General features: G+C 46.5%; 1 protein-coding gene across 2 annotated transcripts in view; it reads left to right on the plus strand.

Annotated features, from left to right (window-relative positions):
• The window catches only part of ZNF697 (zinc finger protein 697), a 30,546-nt gene extending 7,676 nt beyond the window's left edge, over positions 1–22,870 (plus strand). The window contains exons 1-3 of one of the 2 annotated variants that reach the window (XM_045978708.1): positions 9,806–9,850; positions 16,504–16,783; positions 18,177–22,870. In XM_045978708.1, the coding sequence (XP_045834664.1) occupies positions 16,540–16,783; positions 18,177–19,579 (1,647 nt within the window). In that variant the 5' untranslated portion in view covers positions 9,806–9,850; positions 16,504–16,539 and the 3' untranslated portion in view covers positions 19,580–22,870. Of the gene's footprint in view, positions 1–9,805; positions 9,851–16,503; positions 16,784–18,176 lie in introns of those variants that run through there. The other variant, XM_045978702.1, reaches the window with a different exon arrangement.
• The last annotated feature ends 229 nt before the right edge of the window (positions 22,871–23,099 follow it).

The raw sequence follows: 23,099 nt of genomic DNA on the forward strand, positions 1-23,099 counted from the left end.
CTGAAGGCAGAGGCCTTAACCCACTGAGCCACCCAGGCGCCCCTGCCAGACCTATTTTAATGTAAAACCAGCTAACCCCAGAAAAGAGAAATCACATGTGAAATAAACCTGAAGAAATGCTCCCCTGCTTTTTTCCTTTTTTTTTAAATAAGGTAAATGTCAGTTGAATTCTACCAGACTGTGGCTTCAGTCTGGATTAGCTTGGGGGCAGTTGCTATAGGAACTCTTTAATTTCTCTTTCCCTACTCATTACTAGGTATTGTGTGTATTGATTGAATTGGTGGTTTGGTGACTATTTCTGGTCACCTATTTTCTATAGAGCATGTACCCTTTTTATAAATTCCTTCAAGAGCCTATGTGTGTCTCATAGCTTTATTCTGGACCCTTGGGAAAAGGGTTTTTTTAGGCTGATTGCTTATAGGTGAGAAGAGAAATCAAGACATGCATGCACTTCCTATTATACTAGTAAGAAAACCAAGCCAAAACACAAAACTCTTGAAAACTGCCAGAGGATAAGCTTTGGTCTGAGTGGACACTTTCAGTGTTGAGTATCAGTTTCTCCTATGTTTGATTGTGCTTCCTGTTCTACCTCCCCACCGACCCCCTCCCCAACCACACAACTTCTGAAGTTGTTAGTCTCTTTTTCGTTCATGGTTTAATTTCTGTTAGTTCTAGTCCTGTCTTTCCTCCATGGATGAGAGAGAAGCAGCTGTCCTGTCAGGCTGGCAGAGTCTAGTGGCATTTCCTAACTTAAACACAAACACAGCTCTGCGCCACCTCTGTTCTTTGCAGAGCTAAACTGAGTGTTAAAATCTTCAAGTGGAGGGGAGGATTCCAGCAGGACAATTGGATGCAAATAAGGGGTGCTGGCATTGGGCCAAGGGATGCAGGATCCTTTTTCGAGAACATTCTGTCTAACTTCTGAAGCTAATCACCACTTTCTATCATATCTACTTATTTAGCAGGATAATTAAGCATGCTTGGCTCTTGGTGCTGACAGGTTATTGGATCCTTTTAGGAGAGCTAGGTTGTTTCCAGGGCTCTGCCTTACCTGGTGTGATCTTGGCCACATCACTACATTTCCTGATCTTATTAGCTCTTCCTGTTGAGACTGAGGGAGAGAAATAAGTACACCTAATTTTACCCATTTCAAGGAATATTTGAGGGCTCATTATGTGATGACCAAAGTGAGTAAATCAGTATGTTCCCAACAGGAGCTGACAGTTGGGAGGTGGGAGAGAGAGAGGACAAACAAGATACAAATTATTGTAACTCTGATTATACTTTAAAAATCTAATATCAGACAGAATAAGATAAGGAAAAGTACCTCAAAGAAGTCATATGAAGTGAAACAGTAATAATTCTCTCTGAGCACCTAACAGTAATCCTATAGAGTACATACAGTTGTGACCCATTTTACAAAAAAAAAAAAACAAAACCACCAAGGCTCGAAGAGATTGAGGAACTTGCTTAAGATTATAGAGTTAGAGGCTGGATTCATGCAGGTGGTGTGGCTCCAGAATCCGAGTTTTTACCACTCCAGGTGTTGCTTCCCTCCAGGAAAGGACAGACTGCCTCATGCGGTTCTGAGGAGGAAGAGCACGGTTAAGAGGAAAAACCCTGGGTACCTTCTTGGGGGTCATAAAGCAGTCCGTTTGGCCTGGGTTAGCTGATTGGAGGTTAGGGAGAGCTAAGAGAGTCTTGGGTTACATTGTTGAGTTTGTGCTGCTTTGAAGGCTCTGGCTGTCAATCAGAGGTTTCTGAACAAGAGGAATTAATGGAGGGTCAGCTGTGTTTGTTTTTTTTTTAAGATTTTATTTATTTATTAGAGAGAGAGAGAGCGCGTGCGAGCACAGGCAGACAGAGTTGCAGGCAGAGGCAGAGGGCGAAGCAGGCTCCTTGCAGAGCAAGGAGCCCAATGTGGGATTCGATCCCAGGACGCTGGGATCATGACCTGAGCCGAAGGCAGCCGCTTAACCAACTGAGCCACCCAGGCGCCCCATCAGCTGTGTTTTAAGATGGATCCTCGCTGTGTTTTAAGATGGATCCAACAGTGGTGCGAAGATGCCTGTAACTGGCAAGAGTGTCTGTGGCAGTGATAGTGGCCACAGAAAAAGGAAGGAAGTAAAAGGAAGGCCTGGGCAGCTGATTTTATTGAAAGGGGTGAGGAAGGGTCAGTCAGACTCAAGGGTTTTGAGCCTCCCCATGAGTAAGGACAAAGAGGCATTAACAGAAGTGGGCACCGTGAGGAGCTGATTTGTAATAGAGATTCAGAAAAGAACTACTGGGTTTTTTGGGTGCGATACGGGTCAGATTACAATTGGAAATGACAAATGGAAGTTCATTTAGTCTTCACAATGGTCTTTGAAGGTCACTTGTTTTTCTCATTGCATTGATGAGAAAACTATGCCTAAAGAGCTAAATTAGCTATTAATTTAGCTAAAACTAGCTACAGAGCTAAATAACTGTCCTGGGGCATATGACATGTAGGTGGTAAACTTCTACTTGAACCCGGGTCTATTGATGCCTCCTGTCCTGTGTCCCATGTGATGTGCAGGGTAGCACGTCAGGATGAGGAGGGGTATTAAAGCTCCTCATTGTGGTGTTTGGTGCATCATTAGAAACAGGGACGTGGGGTGTGTATCGGGGCTGGGGGGAAGGAGTTCAGATTACTGAGGTCTCTGGATAGAGGTGTTTATTCAAAACTAGGGAAAGTGGCTGGACAATGCGGGGTGAGAAAGAAGAAAATGTAAACAAGAATCTTGGGGGTTGACTTGTTTTAGGAGCTAAGAGAAGGCAGAGTGGTAGGTGACCATGAGAAGGACTGGCACAGTGTACTAACATGGATGCTCAGGAAGGAAAGAATTTCCAAGCAAAGTGTCTCAATAGGATTTCTGCCGTCACTTACCAAATCCCCTGTTTTGTATGCCAAGCATTTTACAGTGTTGATAGTGTTAACTTTAAAAATGAAAGTCACTTATTTTACTAGCAAAATGGGTTTATTTGGGAAAAGTAGAGAACTGTAATTTGAGACACGAAAGATATGGCAAAACCATAGGCAAGTCCAAGCAACAAGGGAGAGGAACATTATTTTATAGAGAAAAAGGAAGTGGAGAAAGGTTGTTTTGAATGCCATAAGCAGCAGAACAGCCCAAGTCTAGGGTGATGACTGTTTCTTACTGGCTGAGTTACAGGGTAGTTGATTTCTTGCAGGAGATGCAGTGTTCATCTTTCTCTGTTGGGGTCTGAAATTGACAGTGCTTCCTTTGACTGACCTGAGTAGCATGCCTGTCTCTTTGAGCCTGCCCTTCTGCCCTCCAGACTCTACTTTAGCAAGGTTTCCCTTTACTAATTTTCACAATGGCAAGATCGGAGGAGAAGAGACTGGGTGGATTTGGAAGTTTGAAAATTATAGCTGGTACTGATGTGAGCCTGACTCCAGAAATGTTAGCGATGAATACTGTGTGCTGAGACGGCGAACACCTGGGAAGCCCACAGTTAACTGGGAAACTGATAGGTGTGGTGATGATGAAGCAGTTTATCAGGGCTCAGTGGCATTGATCCCTCCTTTTCCCAGGAGTCTGTGAGACTTGTTGGCCAAAAAATGGCACTGCAGAAGGGAATGTAATATAGTTTGATCATTGGTTTGGGGCATTTAAAAGATGGTAATGTGAGGGGAAAGTGTCCCTTCTTAGAATTTCATAGTTTGATAGAAAAATGTCTTCTAAAATTCTTTTAAAATGGCATAACCAATACTAATTTTTCGGGTTGATGGCTTCCTGGGCTTTCTTTTCTCTCTAACCCTCTCTCTCTCTCTCTCTCTCTTATGAAGACTTTTCTTTCAAATGCGGTACAAGGACTTGGACTTATTGACTGTTTACCATAACTCCATTAAGTCAAAGCTAATTCAAACGACTGCTTTGTTCTGGCCAACAAGATGTCTGTTTTGTCTAAGAAAAACAGTTAAATCTGAGACCATTTCAAAGCATCCCATGAAGATAAGTTTGAAGAACATTTTCTGTGTTTTTTAAGAGAAAAGATAATTAAAATAGAGAGAAAAAATAGGAGTCTGGGAGGGAACAAGGAAAATAGGAAGAAAGAGGGTAGCGTCCTTGAAATGGTTTATCAGTAAATCCAGAGCACTAAACCCATAAATACGACAGAGCTGGCTGGGAGAGTTCCATGCAGGGGAGATTGAACTTTAAAGCAATCACATAACCTGGATGGTAGTCACAGTTCTACCACCAGCTGACTACCTTTGTGAATTCAAATAAGCTACTGATTTTCCCCTAGTCCTCATTTTCCTTACTGGTGAAATGAGGGATCCTTTAGGGGTGCCTAGGTGGCTCAGTTGGTTGAGCGTCTGCCTTTGGTCCAGGTCATGATCCCAGGGTCCTGGGATCGAGCTCTGCATCGGGCCCCTTCCTCGGTGGGGACCCTGCTTCTCCTTCTTCCTCTGCCTGCCATTCCCCTGCTTATTCTCCCCCTCCATGCGCTGTTGAATAAATAAATAAGATCTTAAAAAAGTGGGGGGATGTCTGAGTGGCTCAGTCGGTTGGGCTCTGCCTTTGACTCAGGTCATGATCTCAGGGTCCTGGGATCGAGCCCCACATTGGGCTCCCAGCCTGCTTCTCCCTCTCCCTCTGCTGCTCCCCCTGCTTGTGCTCTCTTGGTCTCTCTGTCAAATAAATAAGTAAAAAAATCTTTAAAAATAAAACAAAAGCTGAAGGATTCTTTAAAGATATTTTCAACAACAACAAAAAAATACCGTGAGATTGTCTCAGGATCTGTGGATATTGTCTCTTCAGCAAAATTTAGCTTGTGGTTGGTACCTGGCCTGCTTCTGCTCACCTCCCACACAGGGAATGCAGAGCTATGCAGGAGCAAGAAGATGTAATAGAAAAAAGGGTGAATCGGAGAAACTATTCATTGTAGTGGGTCGTGTTGAAGGTGGATGGCGGGGTAGGTTTTTTTTTACTTGTCATTAGGTGTGAACCAGGGCTCCTTACATTGTGAGGTTTTTTGATAATCCCAGAATCCCCTTTCTCACCTGGGAATTTCCAAGTTATTATTTGTAGGTTGGATGACTATGCGAACACTTTGAAGATTGGTTAGGAATGAGTTGGTGACTTCGGCCAGATTTTAGTTCTTTTTCCTTTGAGAAAAGGAGGATTAGCTAACAAAGCATTTTGTGTCCTGGAAAGGTAATGGCTTGATTAATGTGCTTTGACTCACTGCCCAAGTAAGCAGCTGATGGGAGCCATAAACCCAGGGTCAAACTTGTATAAATTAGCTTCATTCCAGAGACGCAGTGTGTTAGAAGCTTGAAGAGCTACTTAAGGCCCTCTTAGTGCCCCTGCCGTGTGACACAGGTGATTAGAAGTGAAAAGCAGGTGAGGTAATGATCGGCCATGGGGGCAGCAGGAGTGCTTCAGCCAAGCACCAGAGGAGCGCGGGGTTGAATAGAAAGGGGATTGGGGGGGGCACCTGTGTGGCTCAGTGGGTTAAAGCCTCTGCCTTCGGCTCAGGTCATGATCCTGGGTCCTGGGATCAAGCCCCACATCGGGCTCTCTGCTCAGCAGGGAGCCTGCTTCCTCCTCTCTCTCTCTGCCTGCCTCTCTGCCTACTTATGATCTCTGTCTGTCAAATAAATAAATAAATAAAATCTTAAAAAAAAAAAGGGGATTGGGACAGAAGTTTCTCGATGTCAGTGATTTCAGCTCGAGTCTGCCCTTAACTGGCACATTCATGGGTAATTCACTTAACCTTTCTGAGTCTCTGTTGCCTGATGCATCTATGAAATAGGGTCCTGGATGAGAAAACCAATCAGGCAGGTTGCTGCACCCCTCATTCTGCTCTAACCCCTATTTGAAATTAACTGCTGTTTTTGTCTCTGCTGCCACCTCATTTGGATCTACTGTCAGTATCTTCTCTTCTCTACAACCCACCAGAAGATTTCGTGGCATATAGTGGTGCAGTGGGCTCTTATCCCTCTTCCCGAAAGCCACTGTGAATTTCTGAAATACTGTGCTAGGGAATGTATTGGGAGTCCTCTGTAGCAACAGGGGAATTGCCGGGTTTTTGTTTTGTTTGTATGCCATGAATCCTTTCAGAGTCCAAGGGAAAGAAAGCTGTGGGTCTTCTCATCAGAAGACAGTTTCTTTAGACACCTTCACGTAAGGTTTCAGAGAGCTCGTGGACTCTGAACGCCCTCAGGCTAAGAACCCACGCGCAAGGAAAATACCATTATTCTGTTTCTGAGCTTGTACAGGATTGCCGCTCTCTCCAGTGAACCCTAGGAGCTGGAGGTAAAGGGGACATAAGGAACCCAAAGGGCCGGAGCCTCACGAATGGCTTAGGAACTATGGTATTCGAGCAGCGAATGAGGCCTGGACACCAGAGTCTCCTTGAGACAAGTGTGCCACTTCCTGGATGAAGCTGTGACCCGTGACGAGTTCTCTGCATCCTTTGCTAAAACAGATGGTATCTGTGAGCTTCCGGTTTCCAACCTAAAGTGGAAACATGCTACCTTCTTGCTGCTCTCTTTGTAATGTGGGGTGAGTAGATTTGGGTGGCATTTCTCTGAGAAGGACACTCTCTAAATTTAAAAGTTGTCAGTTTGGGCTAGTAAAGTAATTCATGTTCATCGCATGGAGATCACTAATTACTGTTTTCATAAATCACTAGTTTTCATAAATCACTAGTTACTGTATTAACTTCCTGTTCACCAGCACACACCCTAACATTTTTCATGCCTTTAGAAGATCATTCTGGGGATAACCGATTATCAGTGTATTCAATCTGTTGGATACCTCACGTTATTTCGTCGGTGTGACTCTCCTGGGGATAAAGCATTCCTCTCACTACTGGTCAGGACCTCAACCCCTAGCCAGGTTTATTTCCCCCTTTGTCTTGGGTATAAAGTTGCCGAACTAATAGTGGAAATAAATAAGCACCAGCTGTGGCACGATCCTTTTTTGAGTTCTTTGGGAATACAAAAGTAGATGAAAGTGGAAACTGGTTTCTGATTCTTTTTTTGCATGTAACAGCTATTGTTCTGTCTCATGAAAAGAAAAAATGTCTCAAAAGGATTGAAGTTAAGGTCTTTAATCTCTTCACCCCACTGCCTCTGCCCCCAGTTCTCATGGGCTCTACTCAGTATCAAGCATTGTCATCAGTCTTGATTTGGTGTACTCTAAAAGCGAGCTAGTTCTTTGGTGGAAGTCACTGACCGTCGATCATAGCCTGTTCAGAATTTAAGTGAATCTAATCAACCTCAGTTTCAGAAACAAAAATGTATGTTTTCTATTTTAAAATTTTTTATTAGTAACTTTTCTAGCAAACACAGGAGTAGAGGAGAACCCCGAACACCGCTCAGCTTCAACAGTAATCAGTGGCTGGCCATCGTGTTTCTTCCGCATCCCTGCTCACTCTCCTTTGTCCTAGAATTCCAGACATTTCGTTTCAAATAAGGCAAATTCCAGACATGCCATTTCACCTGTAAATTTCATTATGTATACCTTTACCTTTGTGAATTGATTACCAACACCTTAAAAAAATGAACAAGTTTCTTACTATCCAATATCTAATCAGCATTTGCAATTTCCTGACTGCCTTATAATTTGTTTTTGTACTTCAGTTGAACTGGGATTCAATACTATGCGTTGATGTTGGTGGATACATCTCAAGTTTTTTGACATACCATTTTCCTTCCTTTCTCTTTATCTTTCTTGCTACTTTTCTCATCGCTGTTGATGTGTCTCCTATAGTTCTCCTGTAGTTCCTGTGATCTGGGTTTTGCTGATAATGTTATTTTCAAGGAAATAAGAATAACACAAGTACGTAATTTTTTAAAAGGCAGTTTTTCGTGTATATAAATGTTTCACTTTGTGCTGAAAAACAGCCTAGCTCTAGAGTTTACAGTTTAACTAGGCAGGGAAATGGAAGCATCAGGAGATGTCTCTACATTTTATTTTGGCCTCTTACATGCAGAGGTGTTACTTACCCACTGCTGAAATGAACTGGGCGGGAATGCCAGCCATCCTTCATCAACAACGCCAAACAGTTATTTTGGGCAGAGAAATGGAAGAGCATTTTTGCCTGTTGAATCTGTAGAGGAAAACGGGGGTGACTGAATGTATGCATCAAACCCTTTGGTCCCAACCCTCCTCTCTCCCTTTGAGGGTGTGGTGAGCATTCCCTTGAGGACTGTTCATTCCAGAGGAAGTATGATCACAGAATCATTTATTTATTTGAGAGAGAGAATGAGAGAGAGAGAGTACATGAGAGGGGAGAAGGTCAGAGGGAGAAGCAGACTCCCCGCCAAGCAGGGAGCTGAATATGAGACTTGATCAAGGGATTCCAGGATCATGACCTGAGCTGAAGGCAGTCGCTTAACCAACTGAGCCATCCAGGCGCCCTGGCTGCCTGTTTTTGAAGTGGTGTTTTCTATTAAAGAGATGGAAAGACCATTGGAGAGGCCATGAGAAAATTGAGATTTTGACCCTATGTCTTCTAGCAAGCTGTCTTTCGGTTCCTGACCCTACATTTTCCCTTTCCGAGCCTCACTTTCCCATCTGTAGGAGTTTGAGCTAAGGGATATCTAGCTCAATGATTCCATGAAATAACAAATGTTGAACATTTGAGTGAGCTACAGAGGAGGCATCTGAAGGCAGTTCTCCCGAGGACTGCCCAAGGGCTACATCAGAAAAAAAGCCGAGGATGTATACAATAGTGGTGGTGGTACAAGGCCAAGCACAGTGACAAATAAAATCATGAAAAGAAGGGGTGCTCTGCACATAAGGTAGAACATTCCAATTGGTTCAGTGTAAAACATGGATGAGTAAATGTCCACATGAGAACCTGTAGCTTCTGTGCCTTCTCCTCGAAGGGCAGATGGTCTCACTTTGAGGGCACCCAGAATCTGTCTCTGAATTGGAGGAATGTGCCTTTTTTTTTTTTTTTTCCAGCAGAGTAGGGTGGTGGTGAAGGCTTGACAGCTGTGACAAGCTGAGGCCCTCCCGCCAAACTGAGGGGCCCCTAGCACAACCAACAGACAGGAAATGCCTGACCCCAAGGACATCTGTGCAATTCTTGACCCAAGAGATTGGAAGGTATCTCAGACTAGCTCTGGCCAGTGGGATTGTCTATTGATTTCTCTGTTGCCTTGGTTTGAGCCTGTCTCTTTTTTTCAATTTGGGCTTTCCCCTCCAGGTAAAAAAGCGGTAACCACAAGGAGGAAACCATATTATTTTAGCTTCTCCTGTCTGGTGAGTACTCAGTATTTAGCTGCAGTAATATTTTGGCTTTCTGAGAAATTAATGTTCACCTTGTGTGGCAGCCTGCCACTGGTCAGGTTGGCATTTTGGGTTGGACAGTCTGGGTGTGTGACTGGGGAAATCAGCTGCCCCCTTTGGATGTGGACACACTCTCCTTGATCACTGGAGGCATCCAGGCAAATAATGGTGGGGTAGATTTCTTTGCCTCTGGGGTTCTTTCCGACCACAGGCTCATCGTGAGGAGGCAGGACCCTGATGGGCATCTCCCCAGAGAGGCTAGTGCTGGTTGACTGTTTACTCAGTTGGTGCTGAGGACTGATAAATGATTAACCCCATGGAATCCCTGGTTAGACCCCAGTTATGGTCATGAGTTCAGCCTTTTGAACTGCAGACTGAAATTGTTTTTCCAGCGGTCTCCCCAGTGGACATCCCTGCCCGTTCCTGCCCAGCCTTTGCTATGGAAACCCTCCCCAGGGAGCAAGTGGTGCGCCCGGGGGGCGTGGGAAGTGAAGGCTGGAGGTCTCAGTCGGCTGCTGCGGGGGAGGCAGGGAGGCCGGCTGTCCCTAGCTGAGGTAAGGAAGGCACTCTGGAGAGGTCGGGGAGACAGGAAAGGCACTGCAGCCTGGAGGAGGCGGAGTGGGAGCTGCTCCTGGCCCTCTGCCCAGCTTCTTCCTTCCCGTGACATGACAGCCCCGTCGGCCTGGCTCCTGGCTACCTGGCAATGGCCGTGGCACGTGACTCCCCCACAGCCGGCCAGGAGTCTGTCGGCAGAGGGCTGTGCGCTGGCTAGCCCCTCCACCTGCCAGGGCCCTGGGTGGGCCATGCTCCGCTCCTCTGGCTCCCAGAGCTCAGCGTGCCCTTCCTGGGCAGCAGTGCCCAGGCAAGGGGCCCAGACACGCTGGCCGGAATCCTTAGGATACCTAGGAGCTGTGTCACTGGGAGCTCATCTGCTGAGCCCTGTGAGCTGTGGTGTTCGTTATGTGTAGACCTGGGTGGATGGCGCTCCATGTTTACCTCCCCGAATTACTGGATTATTGGAGTCAAATGAGCTGCAGCGCCCAGGAGGAGACCGTCTCACAGCAGGGGCCTGGGAGCACCTCGTGCTACTCCACCTATCCTGGCCAGAGGTGGAATGACCATATAGGGTCCTGCGCCAGATGCCCTGGAAAACCACGGCCAGCGCTCTCTCTTTCAAGAAGGTGGGGGAGTGACCTGGGTTTGTCTGCCCCAGCCTGCTCCCAGGAAGTGCGGCTGGCTCCATAAATTGGTGGGGCTCTCACTTTTGGAAAAGAGCTAGGTTTTGCACGTAGCTGCAAAGCCACTGTGGAAATGTACCAGTACACTATGGTTAAATGCTAATTCTGGCCCTGCTCCTGGCTTCACTTCCTCTTCCCCCACCTCATTCCCTCAGTACCTCCTTCCAGCATACTTTATCCCATTTACTTCTACTCTGTGGCATTGTCTTCACATTGATCTGATTAATTGTTCCCGTGGGGTTGAATTTGTCTAGAAGGCACTTGAGCATTTTCCTAGTGACTTTCTAGGGTAATGAACATGGTGGAAAGAGGGGACATGAAAATATTGCAAATTCTAGAAACTAGGATTTAAGCAGTCTTCTCAGAGATAACTGATCCCACCCTGGAGTGATCTGCACCCAAGGAAAAAGGTGTGGTGGGGGGGCAGGGAGATGGGGGTGGACACTTGGGGCGTTAATAGCTTTGCTGTGCTAGTTGAGTAAACATGAAGATGTCTAATGACACTGACAGTGATGTCCCCTTGGATTACCTTTCTCCTGCATGTCATGTGACAAGCCAGAAGAGGTCTCAGGTCCGTTCAGACCGAACCTCCTCATGGAACAGAAGCCCAGAGGGGGAAAATATTCAAAGTCACACGGCCCAGGGGCTGCGCTGTCAGAAACAGGGGCTCCTTCCTCCCCATTGCTGCTAGCTCAATGATTAGAGCTAGATGCAGGATTCATTGGTCTGTCTGACAGCCTCCACCATTACCTGTTTGGTTTTCTGCCCCCACCCCCAAATTTCTGTCTCTTCTGCAGGGGTGGGCAGGGGGATATCCCCTACAGTGGAGTCTGGGTTTATTGAACACCTCATTCAGCTTGCTTGTACTTTCTGAGTGCAGGCTGTATTATCCACATCTCCAAACCACTATGGAACTGCACCTTCTTCCCTCACCCTTTGCTGGCTCTTGTGTCCGCAGGGTGGGTTGTTCATTACACAGTCTTTAGTAGTGAGGCCACAGGAAACTGCAATGTACTTGCCAAAGGCCATTCTTGGTGAATAGCTGTGACCTTCAGTTTGGGAGGGGTATATGTGTGTATATAATTTTTTAAATCAAGAAGTTCGCGTAAGTTTCCTAACATTATAACTACTGTTTACTGTGTCACTATGCCTATTGCTTTTCCTAATCTTATAGGATAAGCAACAACTCTCATAGGTGGCAGTATAGTTGGTTTTTTCCATGCAAGCTCTGAAGATGAGCAATGTTAAGTAACTTGCACAAGGTCACATAGCTGACAGGATTTGAACCTAGGTCAGTGTCGCTGCACATCTGGCACAGTGCCTGGCCACCCATTCATTATCCACCCCGGCCTTGCCCAAGAAGGCATGTTGCTAGTTTTTGTTTTGAGAATGAATGGGAAAGGAGTTGGAACAAAATGTGCTTACAGATCTACCGACTGACACGTCAGTTACACCACAGTGTTTAGATAATGTTTCTGAAAATTGTCTTCCATAGATTGAGATAAGCACAACGTGTGTCCTTGTCTTCTTATTGTTTCTAAAATAATGTAGCTATTCCTTCAGTGTACTTTATCACATTAAAAACAAAGTTGGCTTTTCTGCTGATAAAAAAATATATCTTTATTGTAGAAAATAGAGATGTTCACAAAAAGGAAAAGCGATCCCAAGCAATACAGCAGCTTTTGGCTAAGACTGTGAGCACTGGAACTATCCTGTAGGGGTTTGAATCCCCGCTGTGCCACCCGCGATATGTGTGACCTTGAGCTAGTCACAGCTTCTTTGCCTATTCCTTCATGTGTCTCTGAAGTTGAAAATTAGACCCTGCATCATTGAGTTGTTTAGATTAAATGATACAAAATCCTTAGATGTGACCAAGAGATGTTTGATTAATACCTCAATAATGTTCTAATTTTCCTCTCTGAATCTGTATATACAGGTGTAAATATATATATGTGTGTGTGTGTGTATTATATTGTATGCATATACTAATAAATGAGATTTTTTTTTAAGCCAGCTAGTTTTCATCTAACGATATATCATAACTGCCTTTCCTTACTTCTAAATAGTCTTCTCTAGTACTTGGTAGCTGCCTGGAACCTCCTGATGGGTTGGCGTGAATGGAACTGAATCCATTATTGTGGGTCATGAAGATTTCCAGGTCTGCTCTAACATAGTACACTCTTTTTTTTTTTTTTAAATATTTTATTTATTTATTTGACACAGAGAGAGAGAGATCACAAGTAGAGCAGCAGAGAGAGAGAGAGGGGGAAGCAGGCTCCCTGCGGAGCAGAGAGCCCAATGCGGGACTCGATCCCAGGACCCTGAGACCATGACCTGAGCTGAAGGCAGCGGCTTAACCCACTGAGCCACCCAGGCGCCCACATAGTACACTCAAAGAAATCTCAGATGTTGTACCATGAATGGTGTTCCTCTAGGTGACAGGAGCTCCCCACTCTTTGTAGAACATACCTAATCTTCTCTCTCCTGGTGTGAATGAGGATCTGAGCATTTCCCTTTGGGAGCTCAGAAGCTTCTGAGTGTGGCACCTGTGAACTTCTATATTCCAGCCCCATCTGGGGAACTCAGGCTCTGCCTCTTTTCCTACCCCTCCCTTAAATCTATAAAAGCTATGTTTCTTTGTTTAATATCTCTGGTATCTGGTATCTCTTGGTTCCTGAGAAATCACAAATCAGAAAGTACTCTCATTCTGTTTCTCTGTACCTGAGGTATGAAGAAGGTGTGGTGTCCTTTTTAAAAGAAAAAAAGGAGAAACCGTAAGCATCTCTGTTTTCCAGGGTGGACCCCTAATGCCCACCCTTCTGGGTGAGCTGTAGTCACTTCTGTACCATTCCAGGCACCATGCCCTGCCATTTTAGTATTTATTTTATTTTATTAAAGACTTTATTAGTCAGAGAGGGAGAGAACAAGCAGGGGAGTGGCAGGTAGAGGCAGAGGAAGAAGCAGGCTCCCTGCTGAGCAAGGAGCTGGATGTGGGCCTCAATCCAGGACCCTGGGATCATGACCTGAGTCATAGGCAGCCACTTAAGTGACTGAGCCACTCAGGCGTCCCTGCCATTTTAGTTTTATGCAATTCTGGTGACATGCTTATTTGATGATTTTATTGAAGTAGAATTCTACTTGCTGGTCTGAGATTAGGTTTCTCTGGATGCGGCCCCGCCCCTTCCCTGCTTTTAGCCTCTAACAAACCACTAAGTCACATGTTTTGAAAATCCTGCTCTGCCCTCTCCACCCCAGCCTTCCGGGTGTGTCATATATGCAGACTCTAGGGATGTAGTTGTCTGTAGAGTCTGAGCTCCAGAAGACAAAGACAGTTATGGGTGGAAGTGACTTGGGGTCAGTAGTATCTCACGTAATATTCCTCTTAAAAAGTTTATGACTTTACTTAGAGATTTTCTCCTGGAGCCTAATCCTGAGTGTTTGGAACCTGTCATTTTAAACTGTATTGAGTCTAAAGAAACTTAGCTACATTCCAGGACACTGTTGACTAAACAGCCTCAGACAGGGCCATTTTCTTTTTTTCTTTTCTTTCTTTCTTTTTTTTTTAGAATTTTTTTTTAAAGATTTTCATTTATTTATTTGACAGAGATCACAAGTAGGCAGAGAGAGAGAGAGAGAGAGGGAGAGAGAGAAGCAGGCTCCCTGCTGAGCAGAGAGCCTGATGTGGAGCAGAGAGCCTGATGTGGGGCTCCATCCCAGGACCCTGAGATCATGACCTGAGTTGAAGGCAGCGGCTTAACCCACTGAACCACCCAGGCGCCCCACTATCTTTCTTTCTTTTTTTTTTTTTTTAAGATTTTATTTATTTATTTGACAGAGAGAGATCACAAGTAGGCAGAGAGGCAGGCAGAAAGAGGAGGGGGAGCAGGCTCCCCACCGAGCAGAGAGCCTGATGTGGGGCTCCATCCCTGGATCCTGAGATCATGACCTGAGCCGAAGGCAGAGGCTCAACCCACTGAGCCACGCAGGCACCCCAACATGGCCATTTTCTGATGTTGGTTAAGGGCCAGGCTTGGCTTTTCACTGTAATCTGTAATTTCACTGTAATTTACATCCTCATCTCTGAGAGAGGGTAGAATATGCTAGTTAGGGCAACGGGTCTGTGAAAATTACGGTGGCGATTGTATGTCTGAGGTGTGCTGGCATGGCATCAGGACTTAAAAAGAGAAATAATTCATATTCCATATTGGACGGAGAAATGGTCTATGTATTCCACGTTTGTAAGGCTCCAAGTATCAGTTCCTTGCTACAGTGTTTTCTAAAGCCCATTTTAATGTTCCCTTCTGATATCCTCCCTGGGAGAAAGGTTAAGTAGCATTGTCCTCCTTGTACTACTGAAGAGGAGGTGGAGACAAGGACAGGTGAATTTCCTTGCCTTGGACCCTGAAATAAGGCTGGCAAGAGCTTGCAGAGGCAGGAAAAGCTCCCAGCCAAGGAAAGAGCATTTTGCTCAGCGGTATTCATGTAAGTCCTGTCTGGGGGCTGCTGAGCCAGAGAGTGCTGGACACTTCAGAGTCATAGTTCAAGATCCTTGACCGTTAATCTGCTTTGCTGCCTTGAGCTAAGCCCTAAGAGTGATGGATGGCAGAAGTCGATTATTTTTGGCTCGGCTGCTCTGTCTTGGCAAGGGGCCTTTACATGTAAACCTGACATCTCCAAAGGGTTTTGGAATCTGATTTCATTTTCTTCCTACAATTCACATGTTGGCCTGTGCTGTAGATGGGGTGACCTGTTATGTGAGGGTCACGTTCCTGTTTGGGGCTCCCTATAGAGATGGCCTCTAACAGAGAACGCCCCTGCATCCTCTTCCACACCTCAGCAGACTGGCTAGAGCTTCAGTCTCTTGACTCACTGGGTGCAGGAAAGCAGCAGGCCCTCGTTGGTTTAATACCCATCTTACTGCTTATAGGTTAGTCTGAGGCTGACGGGGTCCTTCTTTTTGAGCTTTATGTTTTCTCAGCCTAATGGGAACAACCACTGTTAAGGCTAAAAAGCCAGGTTAACTCTGGAAAACAGCATGGAGTTTCCTCAAAAAGTTGAAAATAGAGCTACCCTATGAACCAGCAATTGCACTACTGGGTATTTACCCTAAAGATACAAACGTAGTGATCCGAAGGGGCACGTGCACCCGAATGTTTATAACAGCAATGTCTACAATAGCCAAACTATGGAAAGAACCTAGATGTCCATAAACAGATGAATGGATAAAGAAGATGTGGTATATATACACAATGGAATACTATGCAGCCATCAGAAGAAATGAACTCTTGCCATTTGCAACGACATGGATGGAACTAGAGGGTATCATGCTTAGTGAAATAAGTCAATCGGAGAAAGACAACTATCATATGATCTCCCTGATAGGAAGAAGTGGAGATGCAACATGGGGGTGGGGGGGGTAGGAGAAGAATAAATGAAACAAGATGGGATCGGGAGGGAGACAAACCATAAGAGACTCTTAATGTCACAAAACAAACTGAGGGTTGCTGGGGGGAGGGGGAGAGGGACAATGTTATGGACATTGGGGAGGGTATGTGCTATGGTGAGTGCTGTGAAGTGTATAAACCTGGCGATTCACAGACCTGTACCCCTGGGGATAAAAATACACTACATGTTTATAAAAAAAAATAAATAAATTTTTTTAAAAAGCCAGGTTAATGGAGAATCCACTTCAGAGATGGGAGGAGATGATCTGCATCCAATCCAGTGGGAGTTGGCATGTGATCTCAGAAGGAGTTGCCACTGTTCCCATGCCACCCAGACCAGCCTCTTTTGTGCTTGGTTCTCTGCGTCTTAAAATGTGACGTGGAGCAGAAATTTGTCATCTGGGTCTTGAACCTCGACACATTTTCTTGGACTGAGCCACTGATTTTCATGGAAATCAAAGCCAGATATAGTGAGGGGGTGAGGCCAGACTGACCTGACCTATATCTGTGTTTTGTCTGGAACAGGGGTCCCCGGTCACCTCCCTTGTGCTGTTCTTCTGGATGGAACAAGAAAATAAACAGAGTGTGTGTGAAGCCCAGGACTCAGCAAACAAAGGGATGGGCTCTGATTTTGAGAACTCTGAAGACAGAGAACAGGACCCAGAAGAAAGAGGAATGGGTTCTCACCCACAGGATGCAGACAAGAGAGAAGGCCCCCCAGAGCAGGAGCTGGACTCCAACCCACACCATGAAGCTCTGGGAGGGGACCCAGAGGAGAGGGAACTGGTATCTGACATCTGCCCAGGTGAGAAAAAGCTGGCATTTCCATGGAAGTTGCCCCCACTCACAGTTATTTCTAGCTCCTCTAGAGTTAGAACTCAAGAACAGCATTGTTTGTGGGAGAGCCCTCTATTGGAGACCATTACGCGGAACCGTGAGCCTGAGGAACATCCTTTTCTTCAATCTAGTCTGAGGTGGGCTGTTCTGGTAAACGTGGATGAAGAGGGTAACTCATTAGTGTCACACTACAGTGTACAGAACACTGCTGTAAATTAACACTTGCAGTAACATGAGAGGGAGCACAGCTAATATCAGAACCTACCTCATCAGGTTGTTGGGGGAGTTTAGATGAGTTACTGCATTTGAAGACTTATGTCAGCATTGAACTAATGAAGTGTCCAGATGTTTGCAGTTACAATCATCATCATCTTTGTTTGCAGATAAGTAAACTCAGTGCTAAGTGACCTGCCCAGGTTTATGTGGCTAACGCCCAAAGTGCTCAAGGCCTCTGCCAAATCCCTTGCTATTCCTGACTTGGAAAGCGGAAGCGCTGGCCCTGCGCCTCCATCCACATCCTTGGTCCTTTCTCTGGGCATTTGTTGCTTTATACTGCTCTGTGCATGGCTTGGGGACAGAAATGAACTGAAATACCTTGCGGTCAAGACTAATGAGGTTACATTCCCTCCCCTGTGACACATCCCAGACTTCCTCCTGCTCTCCCCTGCAGTGTACACAACACCTAGTCTTTAATATCTTAGTAACTTTCTGGAGTGCCCTCTGTTCCATGTTAAGCAGCCAGAGACAGGTGTGTGTTCTGGAAGTCTCTAAGCTGGGATCCCCAGCTCTAGGTCCTGTGCTCATTCCTCCTGCCTGGCTTACATAGTAAAGCCCTTAAGTTGGGGTGTGTTGTTCCACCCCTAACAAGTTTTATTTTAAAAATCAGCCCATTACCTCGTTAGGACGGGTGATCTTTTCTTGTGGTTGGCTGGAGTGGCCTTATCTTTTGAGGCCAGGGCCCTGAAATGCATTAGGAGCTGTGAGAGTAAGCTAATGTCTCCTGAGATCCCTGAGTCCCACCCAGCCCATTTCAAGCAGACTGTCAAGCCTTCAGATGACTCTGCTGAGCGGAGCCTCAGGTACCCTGGGTGGGGCCTGGGCCCCAGAGACAGTTGCTGTAAGAACTGGCTAGCCAAGGGGTCGTTGAGTGACCTTTGCTTGGGTTTCAGAGCACACTCTCCTGTAGACCTTCTTCAGGAGGCACCAGGTGGGAAGAAGGCAGGAATCGAGGTGGTCTTGGGGGGAGGGGTTGAGAATACTCCCTGGAGGGTGGCCTGCACTTTTACTGAGACTGATGTACTCCGGGTTTGCTTCTTGAGTGCCAAGTATAGTCACTACCACTGCCACCTTTTCTGTTGCAGAGGAACTGCTGAGTGAGGAAGAAGGGGCTGCTTTCCGCGAAGATGATGATTACCAATCTGGCGTAGCCGAGATGGCCATGTTCCCGGGACTCTCAGAGTCCGACAGCATTTCCCGGAGCCCCCGGGAAGAGGAGGAGGAGGATGAGGAGAGCGCTGGGGAGAACCGGCTGGACGAAGAGGAGCAGCCGCCCCCTCCCATGCTCCCCTGGAGGCGGCATCTCTCCCTGGGGAGTCGGCACCGGGGCGACAAGCCCGCCCACCGCCGCTTCCGCCGGCTCCATCACCCCATGGCCATGGACCTCGGGGAGCTCGACAGCCTGATGGCCAGCATCATGGACGCGCCCACCATCTGCCCGGACTGCGGGGAGAGTTTCAGCCCGGGCGCCGCCTTCTTGCAGCACCAGCGTATCCACCGCCTGGCGGAGGCCGCCGCCGCCGCCAGCCTGGAGTCCTTTGGATTCGCGGGCGAGTGCGGCGCCATGGTGGGCGTGGCGGGGGGCTTCGGGGCGGGGCCCGCGCTGGCCCGGCCCCCGCGCGAGAAGCCCTTCCGCTGCGGGGAGTGCGGCAAGGGCTTCAGCCGCAACACCTACCTGACCAACCACTTGCGCTTGCACACGGGCGAGCGGCCCAACCTGTGCGCCGACTGCGGCAAGAGCTTCAGCTGGCGCGCGGACCTGCTCAAGCACCGGCGCCTGCACACGGGCGAGAAGCCCTACCCGTGCCCCGAGTGCGGCGAGGCCTTCAGCCTCAGCTCGCACCTGCTGAGCCACCGGCGGGCGCACGCGGCGGCCAGCGGCGCGGGGGCCGCGGCGCTGCGGCCCTTCGCCTGCGGCGAGTGCGGCAAGGGTTTCGTGCGCCGCTCGCACCTGGCCAACCACCAGCGCATCCACACAGGCGAGAAGCCTCACGGCTGCGGCGAGTGTGGCAAGCGCTTCAGCTGGCGCTCGGACCTGGTGAAGCACCAGCGCGTGCACACGGGCGAGAAGCCCTACATGTGCTCCGAGTGTGGCGAGACCTTCAGCGTCAGCTCGCACCTCTTCACGCACAAGCGCACGCACTCAGGCGAGCGCCCCTACGTGTGCCGCGAGTGCGGCAAGGGCTTCGGGCGCAACTCGCACCTGGTGAACCACCTGCGCGTGCACACGGGCGAGAAGCCCTTCTGCTGCGGCCAGTGCGAGAAGCGCTTCAGCGACTTCTCCACGCTGACGCAGCATCAGCGCACGCACACGGGCGAGAAGCCCTACACGTGCATCGAGTGCGGCAAGAGCTTCATCCAGAGCTCGCACCTGATCCGCCACCGCCGCATCCACACCGGCAACAAGCCGCACAAGTGTGCGGGCTGCGGCAAGGGCTTCCGCTACAAAACGCACCTGGCGCAGCACCAGAAGCTGCACCTGTGCTAGGGGCTGGCCGCGGGGAGGCTGCCCTTGGGGGGAGCATGTGGGGAGGAGCAGTTCTGGGGATAGAGCTTGTGGAGAGAAATGGGGAAGGGGCGGGAGGGACAATCTGAGTGACCGGGGAGTCTTGGTATTAGGGGGTTTTGAAGGGGAGGGTCGAGTCAGTGTGATTCTTTTGGGGTGTTCTATTTTGTCTGCCTCCCCAACGGGACGTGTTTGGGAGATGTGCTTGAGCCATGACGTCTTCAGATACATGCAGTAGAGGCTGAAGAGCACGGAGGAGCAGGCACTTTGAGGACCTTGAAGAAGGGGAGTTAGGGGGTTAGAGGAGTGAACAGGTTGGCAGGCAATAGAATAGGTCAGGCTTCCGGGCCTGTGGGTGTCCGGAGAGGCTTATGGGGTAAAATAAAAGGCTGGTATGAATCATTCTGTCCTGGTCTCACCAGGTGTTAAGCTAACACTGTTTGCCCTGTCACCCCACATCAGCTGTAGTCTCATGAAAAGTAGAGGAACCTTGTCGATGCTATGGGAGAAGATATTTAGTATATTTTCCCTTCATTTTTCTGAGCCACAGTTAGCTGCTATTTTGAGGCATCCAGAGGAAACTGGGCAGGAAAACTTAGGCACTCTGATTTCAAGGGCAAAATTGAAGTTTGGAAATTCATAACTGGCTTTAAAATCACCTGGAAAATCTTGGTTCTGCCCCCCTGGTTCTTTGCTACTTCCTTTAAAGTAGTCTAGCTTCATGCTGGGTCAAGGTGGTCTGTGTGGATGGGAAGTGTTAGGTGTGTGCCAAACGTGGTATTTCACATCTCACTTGTGATCTTCTAAGTGCAGGGGAATGAAACAGTCCCAGCTATGTCTGACTTTCCCTTTTCCAGGTCAGCATGTTGCTTGTTTGAAGTGAATCTCAGATCAGCAACCATTGCCCCAGTGACCTACTACAAAAGTCATCTAGCTCAGAGTTTTGCTGGCCTTATGTGAGAAATCCAGGAGAGCAAATGATCACATGTTGGAGTGCAAAGCTTCTTTGTCTCATTTGCCTTCGCTCTGTATCCAATGCCCCCCTCCCTCTTGGTAGTAATGGGGAGATAATCGAACAGCCACCTCCATCCATATCGATAGGGGCTTTTGGTCTGAATAGAGATATCTTTTATGTACACAAGGAGGCACAGTAGAAAGCTCAAGGCTTTACACAAGGAAGGCCCAAGCAGGGAAAGGTGTAAGTGCAAAATTGCCAAATAGCACAAGCAATGAATGTTTTTTGGTTGTTATATAAATGCCAAAATAGCACTTTTATATTTCTAAAGTGCTTTATGCTTTTTAACGATCATTAATTGTTTCTCACACCTTTGTGAGGTAGATCAGTATTATGACCCCTGTCGTAGGGACAGGAGTACAGCAGGCTGTTTGGAAGACAGGCTGATGACCGTGGGGATAGGTGCGGTCGAACATTTTGTGTTCTCCTGTCAGCTGCTAACTTAACCTGTCATGATTTATATAATAAAATGAAGACACTGAAAATTCTTAACGCTTCATGGAAATCTTAAGGCTAGTCTAGAAGGGCCAAAGATGTCCTTATTGACAAAGCTGGTCTTTGTCACATAATTAGGGTATCTTAGGATTGTTCCATTTCTAGTAGGGGGCTGTAGTTAGATGACTCTTGTACAGATTTCGGTTACCTATACTGAAAATTCCTCCCCCAGGTTAGCCTTTAGAAATTAGAGTTGTGGAAAGCAGTCTTGTTTTCTTCACTAGTGATTGTTAGTTGTTCTGTACTTTTCATGGAAGCATCTTCACAAACTGTTGAACACACTTGAAAGCAAAGAAGGAAAAACCGCAAGATTGTTTTTACAGTTTTAGCAAACTTTCTGTGGATGCTGGTAATTTATACTTGATCAATTGTATTTTAGCAAAGAGCCTCCTTGGGGACTGTAGGGAGGCATGTTTTTGTCCTTATAAAAACACCTTCCAAAAAAAAAAAAAAATCCTGAGAATTTTGGGCTCGTACAATGCCTGTTGATCTTGCCCTCTTAATCAGTTTATTGTTATTTACAAATGCAAATAGATTTTCAAAAGATAGATAATTTTACAAGACACTAATTCTTTATTTTCTTTTAGTTGAGTAATCTGAGCAAAATCAATGTCCATTATTTATTCTGACTCTTTACCCTGAATACTAAGTGTATAGGACTCCTTTGAAAATAATATAGCCAATTCGTAGGTGACCTTATTCCTTTGTGTGTTTTTTTATGCACATCTACCTCTTCCAGCCATTTTATGTTCTCTCAAGTCTGTGCCTATGAAATCTCATGCAACTTTTGATTATCCACTTTATGGGTAATTTGGCCTTTGACTGCCATTGTACTCTGTACGGTCTTGTCTGCATCAGCTGTGTTACATATGGGCAGCTTTCAAGAAGGTTCAAGAGGGAAGGGAGATTGAAGCTCATATGAAATAATTTGGTGGCAGTAGAAATGTTTGGATTTCATTGACCTCTCTTCTTTCAAGTACCATGGGTAAGAGAGTCAGCTACCACTTTAGTATCCCTTTGAGGAGCAGATCCCTCAGCAGAAGAAAACAGCCCAACCACCAAAATCCCCACTCTCTTGGTGCATTTAAAATGTGATTCCATTTTTCCTACACTTCTTCAGGGAACGTAGCTGCATTAAGTGAATTTAAATGCAGTCAGGAGGCTGGTTCTTGTATCTAGTTCAAGAATAATAGTTTTTCTTCAGCAAGCCCCACTAAGTGTGATGCAACTTTAAAAATGCTAATTTCAAGACTCCTTCCATCAACTCATTCATGCTGGTGGAGGCAAGTGTATCATTTGTTTCCTGGGGAGTTTGGTCAAGTGCAGGCTGCTCTTGGCTTAGCAAAAGCTGGAGCAGTTTCGGTAGGTTAAATGGCTTGATTCGATCTTGAGCTCTGAGTTGGAAAGAGAAGATGAGAAGTTAACCCCTTGAGCCATGTGGTTTCTTCAGGATCAAGAGGCTGTACATATATGAGAAAGTACAGATGAAGAACCTGTGTTCATAGACAATCTGGACTGTGTTTCTGAAGTTTGTGCACATTTCCCTTCAGTATAATGTTATTTTACAGCTGTTTGTTAAAATAGTGAATAATTTAATGATCCTAAAAGTAACAGGTTTTGTGTGAGTGTGTGCTTGTATATGTGAGAATTGCCTTATTTTCAGGTTGTTTTATTTAATGATGGTTCCTCGGACAGCGTTCTGGTGTTCAGCAACCCATATGGAATATTTATCATTAAATCCATATCAGTCTTTTTCCATGTCATTCTTTCTTCTTTGTCATCCATTAAATGGCACGGAGATCCATATATGGAAGCTTACTGTCTGGTAGAACAGGGGTCAGCAAACTACTGAGTTTAGCCTACCTCCCTTTGCAAGTAAAATGTTCTGGACTGTGGTCCTCTCCACACAGCCTTGCTTACATGTTGTCTGTGGTTGGTTTTGCTCTACCACAGCAAGGCTGAGTCTTTGTGACAGAGGCTACATGGCCCGCA

The sequence above is a fragment of the Meles meles genome, chromosome 1 (genome assembly GCF_922984935.1).
Source record: "Meles meles chromosome 1, mMelMel3.1 paternal haplotype, whole genome shotgun sequence".
In the NCBI taxonomy this organism is placed as follows: Eukaryota; Metazoa; Chordata; class Mammalia; order Carnivora; family Mustelidae; genus Meles; species Meles meles.